The following is an 18632-nucleotide window of genomic DNA, read 5'->3' as shown; positions in this document are numbered from 1 at the left end:
GGAAAGAGGGAGGGAAGGAAGAAAGGAAGGAGGGAGGGAGGGAGGGAAAAGAAAGGAAGGGAGGGAGGAAGGAAAAGAGAAGAAAAGATAAGAAGAGAAGAAAGAGGGGAAGGAAGGGAGGGAGGGAGGGAGGAAAATTCTGAAGAACAGGGATAACAATTTATTCATTTTTGAGTGTACCATACCTGAATAGTGTTCACTCTATGAACAGAATGATTACGAAATGAAAAGTAGAGTCAAGGTAAAAAGTAACTGGCAACAGAAATAAGGTGAGAGAAGGAAGAGAGCTGAAGACAGAAAGGCAGGAACACATATGATCATCATCTACCAGCTGGAACTAGGCCAGGACCTTGTCTCACCTGTCTTGGCAGCTCAAGTTATTAGCAAGTACACGGCACACAGCAAGGACTAAATTCATATTTATAGAGTAAATGAACTGAATGCTCTCTCACCTTGGATGACCTATGATTACTATCATTATCCATGTTATGATATGCATGTGTATTGATTTTGACATGTATTTTGTTAATACCATACTTCAGTTATATATTAGACTGCTAAATGTATTTAGTCTTTTCTATGAACTTTACCCACACATGTATGTGAAGACTGTCTTTATTACACTACAAGCTTTCAGAAGGTATAAAATCTCCTGGGCAAATAAAGACTTAAATAATGCTTTCATTTTATACAGTTACATGTACTGCATAATTTTTCAAATGCTCTTACAATTGATAATGGATAGTGCTAACAGAGGGCAAGGGGCAGTTCAGATAGGAAGAAATGACTCAGAAATCAATTACTGGTAGGGACTTTTCTGCAAGGCTTCTTTTTGGAGTAGACGTCCATTAATCAAACAGCATATATCACTGTTCCCTGGAGCTGTTCACTGTTCCTTCAGCTTCCAGAGCTAGAAGCTGATCTAGTCAAAATTTTATGAATTTACTTTCTATTCTGTTATGTGGTTTGGCTGCTTTGTGTGTGAAATTCTAAACTAGGTTAAAAATATTTTAAAAACTAGCTGCTAAAATCTAAATAATGTGTGAAAAGAATACATTAGATTCTGTCCTGGTCCTGCCATTAATTAGCTGTACAATCTTGGGCAAATCACTTAATTTAACCAGATCTCAATTTTCTTGTCTAGGTAAGAGTATTTGATCAATCTCTAATACTACTTTTAGTTCTAATATCCTAATTCCAAAACAAATAATAATCTGAAGTGTTGCTTCTTCTGCATAACTAGTCAGACTTGGAATACAGGTCTAGTACACCTTAAAATCTCCCATTTTTCCCAGAGCATATATTCTTCAGAATATTGAATTCAATTATATGTACCATTTATGTCATTTTTTTACTTTTATTTTTTTCCCACAGTGACGCGTAGTTGAATTTATGTAAGTTTAATGCTTTACATTAAAGTTAAGTACAACAAGACTTAACTCAAGGTAAGGTTTAAATGAGCGTATACATGCAATAATGCATAGAACATAAAAGATTGGTAAATAGTAAATGTTTGTATTATTATTGTTTTGTAAGGATTCTGGTGGTTCAACACTTAAAAGACTAAAATGGAGAGGAGGAAGTTGTCTGAATCCAAATTCTTCTCAAATTTATGAGCTAGCTGTGAATTTCTGACAGTGCTCTTTGAAATGAGGGCTGAACATTTCCATCAGTGCAAAAAATTCTACTGGACAGCAGAGCTCTAGAGTTTTCCTACTAATTTCCGTAAGCCACGCAAAATTAGTTTTGTCAGTAAAGCCATCTTACTGGTGACTACAGTTATACTGCAAAGGTTAGACAAAAAAGCTGGTCATAAAGTGCTAACCAAGCACAGGTGCCTCAGATTCTCCAGTTGCAATGACAACACAAAACTTGTACTATCTCCTTAGGAATATGCTATAATGATCACTTGCTAATCATCAATTTTACTTTCACTAGCAGACGAAACAATTATGTGTGAAGAATCACATGACAGAGAACCACCAGGGCTTATGGCAAGTGTCCAGCCCATTCCTTCTGGTTTTGTTTTTCTTACAAGAACAGTAAAGACTTCATGGCCACATGGCTACTAAGTGGCAAACTCAGAAACCAATACCAGTTTTTCTGTCACTTAATACCGTACTGCTCCAAAAGAGGAATATGGTTTAGAGAGATCCCCAACAGCAACCGGTCTCATTGGACTAGAATACACTGCTGCTATACCTACTTTATAGAAAAAAAAAAGTGTTATGAATATAATTTCCTCCTTTAAGTTCCTGACATTTTCTTAAATCTTTTGCATCTGATACTGCTTGCTTGCTAGCAAGTACTAGCACATAACAGAACAAATCGTTAATTGGCAACAAATATTTTTAAACCTCAGTCAGTCATATTTAATGTTTCCTTGTGCTCAAGTATATTTAAGCTCATGCCTTTATATTTTACATATGAAACTGTTCGTCAGACAAGTTTATATTCTGAGACTTGAGTCAATTGTGTGCAACAGCCTGTAAGCAGTTATATCTCAAAATATCCTATGTGTGTGGTGGTCAGAATTCTAAGATGGTCCCCCAATTCCCAGCTCTGGCGTGCACACATCTTCTCCCAGTCAGTTATTTAATCAAACACTAACATGGGTGCTGCTATGAAGGGATTTTGCAGGTGTAATTAAGGCCCAAACTGGTAGATCTTAATATAGAGAGAGATTATTATCCAGGTAAGCCTTTTAAATTTGGGTATAGAGATCAGAGATAAAGGAAAGCAGAGATTCAAAGCAAAGGAGGGATTTGAAAGAAGGGAAATTCTCTGTTGCTGGCTTTGAAGACAGAGGCCACACATGGCAAGGAAGAGCAGGCAGCCTCTAGAATCTGAGAGCAGCCCCCAGCTGAGAGCAAGCACGGAAACCAGGACCATGGTACTGTAACCATGAGGAATTGAATTCTGCCACAACCAAGTGAGCTTTGATGAGGCCCCCTAGCCCCAGATAAGAATAAAGCCCAGCCAACACTTTGATTTTAGATTTGTGAGACCCTGAGCAGAAAGCCTAGCCACACCAAGCTTGGACTTTGGCATACAGAACTGAGAGCTAATAAATGGGTGTTGTTAGAAGCCACTGAAGTTTGTTGTAACCTGTTATGCAGCAGTAGAAAATTAACACAACATACCACTCCTACCCACCCAGCCCAACACATACTGTTATTTCATTCATTGCCAATACCATTGCTTTTCAGCAGAGAAGTAAATGGCCTCCTCCTCCTCTTCATTTCGATAAAGAGCAGGGCAACTTGACACTGAGAGGATATCTGGATCAGGGGAAGGCAAGGAGTGCTGTGTGTGCTGGGGGTGGTGGGGATGCCGGGGGTGTGCCGGGTGAGCATGTGCAGGAAGCTGAGCTCGCTGAGACTGCGGCGAGGACGGAACGATGCTGCGGCGGGAGCGACACAAGCTGCTGCTTCTGGCCAGTGATCCGGCAGGTTTAGCCATGGTCCCTGAAAGCCAAGCGGAAATAAATGAAAACATTCATAAAATCCAATGCTCCTTTCACGCACACTATAGAGACACACCCAAGAGAACTGATGTGATTAATCTACCTTTGTCACCATTGAATCTACCTTTGTTGAAGTAACTGTACAATTATTACCATCCTCTATCACCTATAAAGCTGCTTCTCAGGAAAGTTAAGAAGTAAAAAAAAATGTAACAAAAATAAAAACAAGTCTAAAAAATAAACAGAAGTGAACATATAAACACATGAGGTTTTAAATACAAAATCTGACATTACTAACCATAAAGGCTTAAACATTTACCCAAGATAACAAATTCTAATATTTAAAAATCCATAAAGCATATTTAAAAGGAATCTGTACTTTATTGCAAATATTTTAATGAATTTTAACATTGAAAGACGAGAAAACTATTCAGTAAAACAGGTTGGATTTTTCAACAAATATCTCTTGAGATAGCACAACTTGTTTGAACTTTGAGAAATTTTAAATCAAGGATCATTTAAATACTGTATATATAGTCTCACTATTTTTTAGGCAAAGGTCAGATAAAAACTTGTTTTTTGAACACTGACTATTGTGGAACTAACCAGAAGTCTTAGATTACCTTGTTTCTGCTCCCAGTCTCAGTCTAGACCCAGGCAGACAGTAGACAAACTTCCCCTATGTGCTTAAATCTTCACTGAATGGGCACTTCATTTCTTTGCCTTAATGGAAACATAGCTCTCCTAAGAATACTGATCTCAAGCTGAAGCCGTTCATTCTTCATACCTCACATGCTGCAGCATCAGAACAACAGATTGATGGCCTTCTCACTCCCCAATATTGTTGTAAACCCTCACTCCCTTTATAAAAACATGTTCCTTGACACTCACACTATTAAGCCACGTGAATCTCTCATCTCCACTTCACTACTCACTTCCTGCTTAGTCTCTCTCTTACCAGTCCATCCAACCTCTCACCAGCTTGAGCCATCTCATCTGTAAGATGAACACCTTAACCAAACATGTTTTTCATCTCTTCTCACAAGACATTCACCTCTACTCTACTCCACCACCCACTCTCATGCCTTGGTCTTGCCATCATTCAGAATTGCTTCATTTTTGAAATAATAAGCTTAAGACATCAGATAATTTAGATTCTAACATTCCTACCTTTCTAGTTCACACATTCTGTTCCTTCCACTATCTGTCCCATTCTCTACCCTAAACTCAAGGACCTTATCTACTGTTTATCCCTTTTGCTGCCTTTATTTTCATCTTCTCCTCTTCTATTTCCCATTGGCACTTAAAAGTTAAAAAAACAGGGGGCTTCCCTGGTGGTGCAGTGGTTAAGAATCCGCCTGCCAATGCAGGGGACATGGGTTCAAGCCCTGGTCCGGGAAGATCCCACATGCTGCGGAGCAACTAAGCCCGTGCGCCACAACTACTGAGGCTGCGTGCCGCAACTACTGAAGCCCGTACACCTAGAGCCTGTGCTCTGCAACAAGAGAAGCCACCGCAATGAGAAGCCCACGCACCGCAAGGAAGAGTAGCCCCCGCTCGCCGCAACTAGAGAAAGTCCACGTGCAGCAACGAAGACCCAACACAGCCAAAAATAAAAATAAAATAAAATAAAATAAATTTATTTTTAAAAAAAGTTGAAAAAACAAACCTGAGAAACAAACAGATAAACAAGAGCAACAAGAAAACCTCCTCTACCCTCAGACTGTTTTCAGCTGACATCTCTTTTCCCTTTTATGTAAATGATCTATGTTGCTTTCTACACTACTTTATCTTCACTCATTCATCAAAGAAATGGTAGAGTGCTTCCATACAATTCCCCTGCAACTATCATTAACAAAGTTATGATAAACTTCCTCATTGCTAAATTCAGTGAGTATCTCCATCCTTCCTTGACATTGGACCAGCACGTGACATTATTAGTTTATCCTTTCCTTGACCTCTCCAACCACATTCTCACCTCTTCCTTTACTGTCCCTTAATTGTCTCCGAAGTTCTGTTCTAGGCCTTGTTATTCTTGTTCCACTTATTCTTCTCAAGAAATTTCATCCACTCCCATTACTCCAATTACCCTTTGCAGTCTACAGAAGTCCAAATCTGTGACTCCAGCTTTTAATCTTTTTCCTAAACTTTAGGACTTCACAATCAACTGCCTACTGGACATTTGGGTGTTCCACAGATACCCACACTGAATTCAACATTTTCCTCCCAAACCCACTCCTTCTTCTATGTTCCTTACACCTTGGTGTAAAACAACCAAAAACAAAACAAAACAAAAAAAAAAACACCACCACTCACTTAGTTATCTGAATTGGAAACGCAGACATTCTTGACTCTTCTTCCTCCATCATAAACCACATCTAGTTAATCATAAAGTGTTTCCAGTCCTACCTCCTGGGTATCTCTCACATCTCTCCACTTCCCCCTCAACAAATCACTGCTGTATTATGCTGGACTACTGCACCAGAATAATAACTGATCTTTCTCCTCCAACTTATTCTCCATACTGCAACCAGCATGATCATTTTAAAATGGAAGGAATATGACATTTTATTGGTTAAAACCCTTAAGTTGCTCCCATTACTTCTAGGATTAGGATAAAGTCAAACTCCTTAACATGGCTTAGAATGCCCTATTTATCTAGCCTCTAATTTGGAACTAGTGTCCCTCTTCTCTGTTATAGGAATACTAGGAACAATATACCTCACTCAGCTCCCAGAAGTACCAGAGTATCTCCATACCTTCTTTCCTCATCTCATCTCTCCCTTGACCTCCCATTTCACTTAAAGAGCAGTTCCTCCAGGAAGTTTCCCAACCCCTCCAAATTTAAGGTCAGTGTTTGCCCTCTTGTGCTCACATGGCAACACCAAAGTGTATTTCCCTATGACATAACTTAGTGCATTGCTCTTGTCTGTCCTCCATTAAATTGCATGCTTCATGAAGGAAATAACTGTGTACCATGTTCAACACTGAATCACAACTAGCACAATGCCAGACAAAAAGTAGATGTACAGGGACTTCCCTGGTGGCGCAGTGGTTAAGAATCCACCTGCCAATGCAGGGGATACAGGTTCGAGCCCTGGCCCAGGAAGATCCCACAAGCTGCGGAACAACTAAGCCCGTGCGCCACAACTACTGAGCCTGCGCTCTAGAGCCTGCAAGCCACAACTACTGAAGCCTGCACACCAAGAGCCTGTGCTCCGCAATAAGAGAAGCCACTGCAATGAGAAGCCTATGCACCGCAACAAAGAATAGCTCCCACTCACCACAACTAGAGAAATCCCACATGCAGCAACTAAGACCCAACGCAGCCAAAAATAAAATACATAAATTTATTTTTTTAAAAAAGTAGATGTACAGTAAGTATTTACTGAGTGAATTAACAAACAATTCAAACAGAAACAGCCACTGAAATAACTTGACGGACTGGAAAAAAAAAAAAGAAAATGGGTAAAATTAAAGGGAATATTTTCAGAATATTTGACTACCTTCATAAATACAAGGCTTTTTCCAAACACAAATTATATAATATGAAACTATTTATAATTTAGTAGACAAACATTAGAATTTTCCCTTACTTATTTATAATGATTCATAGATTACAGAACTGGAGGAAACCCTGGAAATCTTTAGTCCAATGTTCTCACTTTGTCAAAGAAGAAACAATATCCTACAAATACTAAAAGAATGTGTCCAGACTGACACAGATGATTAAGTTCTACAACTCTTAGCATATAATGCAGCCATTCTCATCAGTCACTGGTTACTTGGTATACACAGTAAAACATAGCCACATTCAGCCATGACTAGGTGTGATGCGAAGGGCTGAGAAGAATCAGGATTCGCTGCTTGGAAAAATTTTTTTTGTATTACTCACAAAGATGGAAAGATACCGCATGAAGAAGGTTTAAAAACAAAGCAAATAGTTTATATGAGGAAAATTCTAAGTAATCCAATAAAGAATCTAACATAAAGATGAGACTCATAAATGGGTCACATCTAGAAAATGTTTGCAACTCTACAATCCTTTCAAAAAATTTTCTTCTTACATATTGCCAACACCATAAAACTCATGTAGGATTAAAAAGCAGTTCACTTTGACCTTGTAACAAGCTTTCCTATACAAAAGGTGAACATGTTTAATAGTATCTCCAGGCTATTATTAATTCCCAATGAAAGCCGACAGCCATCCCTACCTGTGATTTATAAGAGTAGCTAAATGAAACACTGAAGTTCACTGTACAGAAATTTATTTGAGGTGATTTTTCATTCTAATATCAATAATTATATACAGAAGCATAACAATTTAATAAGACACTATTTTGCAAACTGTATTTTCTTATGGCAAAGAAGATAAAATTTGGTTTTGAATAAGGGGGTCCCCCCCACCACCAACAACCAAAAATAATAAGTAATATAGGGACTTCTGGTTCCAGCAATATGGCGGCAGGCAAAGATAACCTGACCACCATTTCCAACCCCCAACCACACACTTTAAATAGCCTCAAGTGCTTCAATATGCTGAATAAAATATAACAGTTTTAAATGCATAGCTGAGTTTGCAAGGAAGAAGAGAAAATTCTCGGGTGCCAAAACACAAAGACTAAAAGTCAGAGCTAGTAGGCCTGTGAGTGATGTTGGAACTGCTGTAGGAGGTTCTCGGTCTCAGTAATGTAAGGGTCTGCGCTTTAATTTGGGGATATAAATGACATCTTAAGCCCACAGAAGGTGAGGAATAGGAATTGTGAGTGTTCTGGATAAAAGCCTGGGCCTAGATGGCTGCACTCCTCAGTGGGAGGGTGTACTGAAAAGAAATCTGACCAATGAACAAGGGAACTTCCTTCAATGAATGTTCTCTGGATACTGGAATTTAAAAAGGTTCTTATGAAAAACTCAATATGCTGGGTGTTCAATACTCAAACTCAATACAAACTAACTCATATTACCCTGGAGTTCAAGTTGGTCTGTGAAACCCAAATCCGAAAGGTTAACAAAAAAAAAAAAAGATGGTCCTGAGTAGGTGAAGCCCTTGAAACTACTGCCAGAAGCAAGAGAAATCATACTGAGGAGCACTCCTACTCCTCACAAAGTGTTTCCCTGGAGGGAAGAAAAAAAAGAAGTTCCTTTAAGATAGTTCAGTAAAACACTATAAAACAGGAGAAGGCAATCTGCTCTGCAAACTCAAGAAACAGCTGCAATAATCAATCAAGAACATCAAATAATACAATTATCAAATAAAACTAAAATATAAGATGTTTAAGGGCATTAAATTATAAAATAAAAATGAGAAAAGGACAAGGCATTAAAAAACAAGTAGATTTTATGAAGAATCAAGGAGAACTAATAGAAATAAAAACAGTCACTGAAATTAAAAATTCAAAGAATGGGTTAAACAAAATTGGAGCTGAAGAAAGAGTAAGTAATCTCAAAGATGGATCTAAGGAAATTTTTCTGAATGCAGCACAATTAGATAAAAAGAAAGGTTAAGAGATGTGGAAGATAAAATAAGATCAAACATATAATTATAGGGTAATATTAGTCTTATATTTCTATACAACTAATATTCCAGTAGGAGTGAAGAGAGAAAAGAAAAACAATATTAAAAGAGAAAACAACTAATAATTTTTCTGTAATTGAAAAAAGATAATCATCTTCAGATTCAAAAGCACACCAGGTATCAGGGAAAAAATTGTACACCTAATTATATTATAGTAAAAATGTGTAACAAAAGAAAATGATAACATTTTCTAAGTGATGAGAGAAACGAGAAATTACCTAAAAGGAAACTGGAACAATCTGCCTTACTAAAACTTCTCAACAGTAACAATAAGAGGCTGAAAATAACAACAAATGTTTTCAAAATACTATGGGAAAAGTAATTGTTTATCTAGAATCTGATATCCAGTTAAACTATTATTCTCAAGTGAGAGTGAAAATAAAGACATTTTCAGGCAAAGACAGAGAATTTACCACTCCCAGTTGCTAACTGAAAGAATTTTTACCAAAGAACATATTTTCAAGGAAGGAAAATAAAAGGAAAGAGTAAAAAACAAAATACAATGATGAAGAGATAAACACATAAGTCTTTCTGAACAACAACTGAATAAAAAATGACTTTTGCAGGGTATTCAAAACAAAATACTAGACAACATTAATATATAAGATGCGGAGGGTAGTGTCTAAAATTAAAGCATCTGAAGATCCTTTAGGAGAATGACAGAGAAGCTGAAAAGAGGTATAGAAAAGAGAAACCACAAAATAATATGCCAGAGAGAAATCCAAACGGATCAGCAAGCAGATTAAATGTAATTGGATTAAATTGGAATTAGCTGGCAACAGAGATCCTCAAATAGAAAGCAAAATAGTAAGTTATTGCTATTTCTTATACAGATATATCTAGAGCCTGATGATAGAAAAAATTTTAAGTAAAGAAAAAGTTACGCTGGCAAATATTAATCAAAAGAAAGCTCCTATAGCTATTTTAATATCAGATAATACAAACTTAAAGGCAGAAAGTACGGTTAGCTGTAAAGCAGTCTCTGCATAATCATAGAAGAATAGTTAATCTTTTAAAAAGATACATCTGGAATTACTATTCACCGAATAACTTGGTTTAAACTATATAAAATAGAAATGAGCAGAATTACAAGAAGAAACTGATAAATGTGAGAGATCTGAACAAACTTCTTTCTGCACAGAAAAGTAGACCAAAATGTAGGTATATAGAGATTTTTCATAACTAATACATGATTTAACCAACAATATAGTATCCTATAACTAACAATTAAGAAAATGTACTTTTCAGATATGTGTGGAAATTTTTAAATAGTCGATCAAATCAATACTAGGTCATGAAGCAAGTCTCAGAAGATACCAAAGAATAAATGTTATATAGATGCTATTCTCTAAGCATAATACAACTAGAAACGATAAGTAAAGATATTCTTTAAAAACTAATGACCAAATGAACAACAAAACAAACATACTACATTTGGAAACTTAAACATATACTTCCAGATAATTCATATTTCAAGGAAGAGACATATTAAAAGTTGGAAACATTTTAAAACTAGATGATAATCAAACTATACGTATCCAAACTTTAGGTAGATTCAGTTAAAGTCGTTCTTAGAGGGAAATTCGCAGCCATAAAAATCATACATTAAGGAAACAGGAGGACTGAAAATTCATGAGCTAGCTGTCTAAATATTAAAAACAAACAAATGAAGCAAATTCCAATAAAGGAAATAAAAGATAAGAGCAGAACTAAATGGAGAATATCAACAAAACCAACAGTTAGCTCTCTGAAGAATGACAGAGTGAAATAAAATAGACAAATCATACCAGATTAATCAAGGAGGAGAAATGAAAAGAAAATTTAAAGATGTGAGATTTTTAAAATCATATAAAATACTATGGACAACTTTAAGCCACAAATTTTGTAACTCAGATAAAACAAACAATATTTTAGAAATATATAATTTAACAAATCTAGACTTACGACCATTATAAGAAACTGAATCAATAATTTAAAAATCTGTCTCCTTCCCTTCTGCCAACATACACACACACCAAATTCAAACTGCCTATAGGCAATTTCTTCAAAATCTTCATAGAATCATCTGTATCTTATATTTCAGAATACAGAATAAAATTCAAAACATTTATTGAGGATTATTATGGGCCAGGGTATGTTCTAATTGTTTTACAAATATTATTTAGTTTAAATTACAAAATAATCTCATAGGGTAGGTTACATTTTACAGACAAGGAAGCTTAGAGTCAGAGAGAGTACCTCCCACAAAGTTACACAAATAAAAAATAATGTCTTGGGCTTCTCTGGTGGCGCAGTGGTTGAGAGTCCACCTGCCGATGCAGGGGACACGGGTTCGTGCCCTGGTCCAGGAAGATCCCACATGCCGCGGAACGGCTGGGCCCGTGAGCCATGGCCACTGAGCCTGCGCCTGTGCTCCGCAACGGGAGAAGCCACAACAGTGAGAGGCCCGCGTACCGCAAAAAATTAATAATAATAATGTTTTGCGGGACATTCAAAACAAAACAAAATACTAGACAACATTACATACATATAAGTTAAATGGAGGAGTAAGGATTCAAACTCTAGCAATCTTGTTCTAGAGACCAAATTCTTAACTACTACCATTAAGAGTAAAAAAAAAAAATGAAATGAAAGAAAAAGGGGGTATTCTTTGCCTTATTTTATGATGCTAATATAACCTTGATACCAAAATCAGAGTGTCGAGAAGGAAAATTATTGACTAATCTATGATTAAAAATGTAAAAACCCTAAATAAAACAATATAGCAAACCAAATCTAATTATTATCAAAACAGAACATTGTGACTAAAACAGTTTCACTGACATTTAAAGGAATTTATTTAAACAGATTAAAATTCAATGGAATAAAGAAAAATAAAACAAGCAATTACCTCAAATTATGCAGAAAAATAATTTGGTAAAATTTAACATCCATTGATTTAAAAGAAAAATCATTCTTAGCAAAACAGAAATAGAGATTAATTTCCTTAATTTAAAAATAATCCATCAAGGACTTCCCTGGCGGCCCAGCGGTTAAGACTCCGTGCTCCCAGTGCAGGGGGGCGTGGGTTCAATGCCTGGTCAGAGAACTAAGATCCTACGTGTCTCGTGGCTCGGCCAAAAAAAAAAATGTAACCCATCGAACACAGAGCAAAAAACAAAACAAAAAAACACACTTCATGATGAAATAAGCATTCTCTTTAAAGTTAGAAATGGAGATCACTATTTGTCTGCAATCACTTTCACACTTTTATTCAACATTTTACTGGAGGTCTTAGACTGCCTTGGGAAAAAAGCACAAGGAATGGAAAGCGGGGGGGGGGAAATGTCATTATTATTGTCCACAAAACAAAATCCAAAACACTTTTATAGAAAAATTCAATGTTTCTATATACAAAATCAGCATACCAAAATCAACAGCTTTTCCCTACATATCAGCAACAAGCAATTTGAAGTATAACTTTTTAAAGAAAGGTAACACATGTAACTATAAAAAAAAACAAGCTAAAAATTAATCTTTAAATTCAAAGAAATTCCAATAAAAGCCCCATGGAAGTTTTCATGGCGTTTCGTAAGCTGATCCTAAAATTCATAAGAATAACTTGCCAAGAGTAGCAATTCTGAATTTAATAGAGGAAGATTAAACCCATCAAACATTAATACTTACTATAAAGCTACATATAGCAACTAAAGCAAAATGAGATCAATGGAACAAAAATAAAGAGCCTGGAAGCATTTATGTATCTATGGAGAGAAGTTGTATTACAAACCAGCAAGGATAGAGCAGGAATGAGACTAGGACAACTGTTTATCCATACATCAAGAGATATCTTTAGATTCCACTCACAATAGGAACAAAAATAACTTCCAGGTAGATGAAAAGACTAAAGGATTAAAGTGAAAGTTAAAAACTTTTAGTAGAGCAAACAACAATCTATCGCCTTATGAAAAAGACATAGTAACACAAACCAGATTTGTAAATTTGTCATTAAAAATGTTTTTTGAAAAAAAACCATTTGATTAAAAAAAGAAAATAAGTAACATAGCACAGTAAAAAAGAAAAGCCAAGGCCTAGGAAAAGACATCTGCAACCCTCAAATAACCAGAAAATAATAATAATAATAAAAATTCTTCCAGGTAAGTAAGGAATCTCGGAGGGAGATTCCACAGCGGGAACAAGCAACTCGGAGAGGAAAAAATCTGAATGACAAACACCAATAAATATGAAATGGTAGTAGTAGTCTTTTTAGTCTTTAAAGACAACCTCAGTAGTCTTTAAAGAAATTACAATTTTAATAACACTAAGGTATCATATTACACGCATTCAAGTTACAAAACAAACCAGATCATTCCTAGTATGGTGAGGATACAGGCAGACAGGCATTCTTATAAACAGTGGGTATGTCAACAGATAGAACCACTTTGAAAGCAACGTGGCAACGACTAATAAGAGGTGCCTTCCCAATGACTTAGCAATCCATTTCTAGGTGTCCACCCAGAGAAACTCTCAAAGTTAGAAACAAGGAGATAAAGATAAGGATGCTCATTTTTGCAAGGGCAAAAAAGTAGAAAGAACCTATCTCAGTAGAAAAATGGATAAACTGTGGTTTATTATTACAAAAGATAAATAGATATACTGTGGTTGACTCATATTAAACAGTTTTAGTGAATTTATCTGTATATAAACATGGAAGCTTTCTAAAACATACTTTTGACCAAAAAGAGTTGCAAAATGATACCCACAGTTTGATAACATTTATGTACATTTTTAAACAAACAACAATTGTATCTATTGTTTATAGATATAGCTGCATGTAATACAAGTAAAACAGGCTTTAGAAGGAAGGGGAGGAGATGTGTTTTCTTTTTCAGAGAAAAAGAAAGATGAATAAAGCAAAATGTTAAAATCTGTTTATCTTTGTAGTAAATGAGCAATTTATTTTCAGTATTTTTAAGCATATCTGAAGAGCTTTATGATAAGAAATTTTAAATAAATTGCTACCACAATCCCACTATGAATATTTAGTAGATACTATAAAGGTACTGGGAAAACCCATACAGAGCTAACCTTTGATAATATTTTCTCTTTTTTATTTACACATAATTAAACATAGACAATATTATTCTGTATATGGTTTTATAATCTTTTACTTCGCTCTTAACATACCACAGGCAGGCTTCCTTGTCATTCCTTCACTCTTAGACAATTTACACATATCCATGGTGCAGATTTAAAACTGCTTAAAAGAGTATATAATGAAGAGCCTTCATCCTACCCTAGACCCTAGCACTACTGCCAAGAGTTTATTTGTCAGGTCCAGAAATTACGCTTTTATGACTAAACAGAGTGGAGTATTACTTTTGTGCCACTGGGTGGAGACAGAGCTCTCAAAGTGTGATCTTTGGCAAAAGTTATTTTTCAGAGATAATAAACTTCAGCATTTCTAAAGCATCTACTGAATTTTAAAAAGTTCAAATTTCTCTGTGTATCACAATCACTAAAAAATTATTCACATTTAGTTATAAGTGTTTTAATGCACATGTGGATATCTTGCCCCATCAAAAAGTACTTAAAAAAAAAGTAAAGAAAAAACTAGTTAATTTTAGGGAATACATATATGCACACTTCTGATATCGAATAATTATGGTTTCTAAGGAGGAACTGCAACTTTAAAAAGCTATCATTTTCAAACAAAATCATACACTTATGAATCAGTGCTGCATATATGGTAAGCTTAAGGGCACATAATTCAAATAAACGCAAGTTGACAGTATCCAAACAGCAGAGCTAGCCCATATCTAGATAAAACTTTGCAACCATCACTATCTTGCAGCATGGGGGCAAGTGAAATGATTGAGGTCACATACTTCCCAGTATTCACTGCATTTACAATCTGTCCTCTCCCCCTTCCTCTTGTAAGAGTTTAGTGTCTCCCCAATCTGCTTGCATTATGTCTGCTGTTAGACCAGATAATTAAAATCACAGAAATGAACACAAGCACACAGTCACTGATTAATTATTTGCAAACTTAGGGCTTTATTTCATAAAATTGTTTTAACATTAGAACCCTTTCTAAATCATAACTTTAGGAAAGTTGTAACAGTTGGACAGAAAATTTCAAACTGCAAAATGCTCATATATCATGATTTGTGTCTCAAAGACTCAAATTTCTGTGTGAGTTTTCAACTGATTAACGATTAAATTTTGCTCTCTATTCTTTGGAATCTTGTTCTAGCTATACTGTTTCAAAAAGGTTACAAAGACTGGGAAAATGAATCAGGCAAGCAGTAATAAGGATAAACAGTTTTTCAAATGATTTCTAATACAAGAAATACACCACTTTAAATTTACACTCTTATAACTTTGCAAAAATTCCAAATATTTATTAATAAATTCTACAATTTGTTAATAAAATCTAAAATAGTAAAATTTCACCTTCCTACCAAAATGTATTCTTTACACTGTAAACATCTTCAAAGAATACTGCATAACAAGCAATTATAATAAAACTGTACATGTTAAAACCAACTTTGGGGGCTTCCCTGGTGGCGCAGTGGTTGAGAGTCCGCCTGCCGATGCAGGGGACACGGGTTCGTGCCCCGGTCCAGGAAGATCCCACATGCCGCGGAGCGGCTGGGCCCGTGAGCCATGGCCGCTGAGCCTGCGCGTCCGGAGCCTGTGCTCCGGGAGCACAGTGGGAGAGGCTACAACGGTGAGAGGCCCGGGTAAAAAAAAAAAAAAAAAAAAAAACAACAACAACAAAAAAAACCACCTTTGGGAGAAGCTCCACTTTTTAGCAACAAAAAAATGTATGTTTTCTAAATATAAACGCAATTTAATTTTGTGTAAAGGTGAGTGGATTTAATGCTTTATGAGTTAAATACAGCTGGATAATACTCTTTCAATAAAAGGATAGAATTGGAAAAGCAAAACAAAATACTATGAAACATGCCTACTGGGAAGGCAACTCAATTTAAAATAAATCGACTGGCTCAAAGTCACACAGTTGGTTAGTTAGTGGCAGAGCTAGGATTGCAACTCAGGTTTCCAAGGTCTTCCTCTAATTTTTAATTTCTACTATAGATTAAGCTGCCATATGAAAGGATGTTTTCCCTCAAAGCTCAGCACTTCATTCATACAGTGACTTAGCATGTATGTGTTATTATATATGTGTACATATATATATGTGTGTAACACACATAGCTCATATAGTATGTCAAACAGTAAACACAATGATCAAGAAAAAGAAAAAAGAGAAAATGAAGAATTAACACAAATTTTATCATAGATTTCAAAGCAAATGATTCATAAAAGGCATGGCAGAAAGTTACCTTTAAAACTGTACCAACTCTCTTTTTTGAACTCACCACTTACCGGGAAACTGTGACACTATTGGGGGTGTATCTTCATCTAAATCATCAACTCCTCCAGCAATGGGATAGGGTGGAATGGAGACTCTGGGCATCACCACCCAGCTGTGATCAGAATAAAGGGAAGAGGTGAGGCTGGGGAGTCCCGAGTTATGGGCTATCTGAAAGCCACAGATCTTCTCTATCTGTTGCCAGCGAAAAAGTCGTTCTCGTAAACAAGTTGTCAACTCAGAGAGAGCTTTCCTGGAAAAGCCAATATAGGAATTACTTGTTGCATCAAAGAGTCTTTAATACAGCACTGAAAAAAGTCAACTACATGAACAGACCAAGGCAATTAACCAATTTCAAGAAGAAATTACCCCTTTTCAGAATTAGTATAAATGATATAATAGTACATAATTAAATGACAAGTTAAAACATAAATTGCCTATAAATTACACATTTCAACACAATAAAAACAGATAGTGACAGTAACATTCTTACTTTGCTTCCAGAATTTTGTGGTCTACCTCATCTAGGGAGGAGCTATGTGCAACATGCAGAGTCCCAAAGACTGTGCTTCTCTTCTTTTTAATTTTCTCTGCCTAGAAACCCAAAGAGAGAAAAATAAGGCTAGGTTTGGGATAAAATACACATATACGAACAAGGTTTATTTTATTTTGAATATATTAATAATTATAAAATCAATGGGGAGTTATTAGCTAAGATATAGCCCTATTTTCCAAAAAAGAAAACAAATGAGGGAGAAAGCATGCTTTCCTAAGCCAAACTTTGTTCTGGAGAATGTTTTCCCTTATTTCTATGGATCAGAAAGACCTGAATCTTCTATTTAAAACTAGGAGAATAACATAAACTATATCCTACTGCAATGGAAGTGTTAGTGAGTGCACCGACTTTTTTGTTTTTGTTGTTTCACTAGAAATCAGATTAAGACTCAGTAATTTCACACAATTATTAAGAGTCAGACATTAATTTCTAGTAACTACTAACCTGAATCAGATATGAAGCAGCAACCTAGAGGAGAAAAGCTCCGTATAAAACATTTATGATAATGATAGTAGGAATGATTTTTAAATGATACTAAGGTCATTCTGAAAGGTATGTACTTCTCTTAAATAAAGTAATTAAACTTTTATGAGAGTCAATCTATGCAATAAGTTCCAATTCATAAAAATAATCTGCAATACTAAAAATTTTATTCAGATCTTTGTATACCAACTGGTTAATCCCTTTAGAAGCGTAGTACGTTTTGCGATATAATAGAGTACCTCATCCTTAGCAATAGCTAACTGCATTTCAGCATTCTGTCTTTTAATATTGTAGTACTGTACTTCTACTTCATGCGTCAGCTGAAGCCATTTTTGAAGTGCATCTGGAACAGACCAGCTGCTTCTGAGTTCAAATTCTTTTTCAGCCTTTTTTAGAGCCATTCGAACCTGGGAGGGAGGTAGGAAAGAAAAGGAGGAGTGGGAGAGAAGGAGAGAGAGGGAGGGAGGGAGGGAGGGAGGGAGGGAGGGAGAAAGAGGGGTAGAGGTTAGAGAGAGAAAGAGAAATTTCTCTTTTTAAAAGATATTTAAACTAAGATTTTTTAGTACCAAAATTAAGAGAAAAGGCAATTTGAATTATGCTCTTTGTAAACATCTTTTTAAATCACAGTCTAAAACAATATTTCTAACATTAAAACTAAAGCTGAAGTTTTTAAGTACCTCTTAAACTCACTAAGCAAGTTTGTAAAGCCAGAGGGTGAAAGGGAGCTTGCATATATCTTAGGTTGCAATACTGCATTTTTATATTTTATAATAGCCAGACTCACTGACAGACAAAAACCCAGGGCATGTACAAACTGAAATGGATTACATTTTTTGTATTTCTTTGTTTATGGACAGGATATGAAGAAGTATCCAAAATAGGGTGAATACCTGTTCTACTACCCCTTCTAGTGTTCCCCAAAGACCTTGCTGTAGCTACCTAACTATACACTCATTTTTTTAAAGTAATTATACCATTTTTAAAAAGTTTTTCAGACATCTTTATGGCTAGTTATTTCTCATTGTTATGAGCATATCTGCCTATTATAGTCTGTTTTATCGCCTCTATTTAATTTTTTCCTGCTTCTCACATACCAAAAAGTTGATAAATTAGCATATGCAGACCAGGTGTAAATTTCGAGAAAACAGATTCTGAGTGAGAGTCTTCTTGATTTTTCCATGGGAAACTATGA

At 35.6% G+C, this 18632-nt stretch overlaps 1 protein-coding gene across 1 annotated transcript in view; it reads right to left on the bottom strand.

Annotated features, from left to right (window-relative positions):
* STIM2 (stromal interaction molecule 2) overlaps positions 1 to 18632 on the bottom strand; it is a 102977-nt gene that overhangs the window by 3001 nt on the left and 81344 nt on the right. Inside the window, exons 8-12 of the mRNA XM_024745538.1 lie at positions 17680 to 17847; positions 17402 to 17425; positions 16895 to 16995; positions 16416 to 16654; positions 3197 to 3467 (exon numbers count right to left, since the gene is read on the bottom strand). Coding sequence (XP_024601306.1) covers positions 3197 to 3467; positions 16416 to 16654; positions 16895 to 16995; positions 17402 to 17425; positions 17680 to 17847 — 803 coding nt within the window. The remainder of the gene's footprint in view (positions 1 to 3196; positions 3468 to 16415; positions 16655 to 16894; positions 16996 to 17401; positions 17426 to 17679; positions 17848 to 18632) is intronic.

The sequence above is a fragment of the Neophocaena asiaeorientalis genome, unplaced genomic scaffold, assembly GCF_003031525.2.
Source record: "Neophocaena asiaeorientalis asiaeorientalis breed wild unplaced genomic scaffold, Neophocaena_asiaeorientalis_V1.1 scaffold397, whole genome shotgun sequence".
Classification (NCBI taxonomy): Eukaryota; Metazoa; Chordata; class Mammalia; order Artiodactyla; family Phocoenidae; genus Neophocaena; species Neophocaena asiaeorientalis.
Note: the sequence above shows the minus strand (reverse complement) of the source record. Positions and strands in the feature narration are given on the sequence as shown.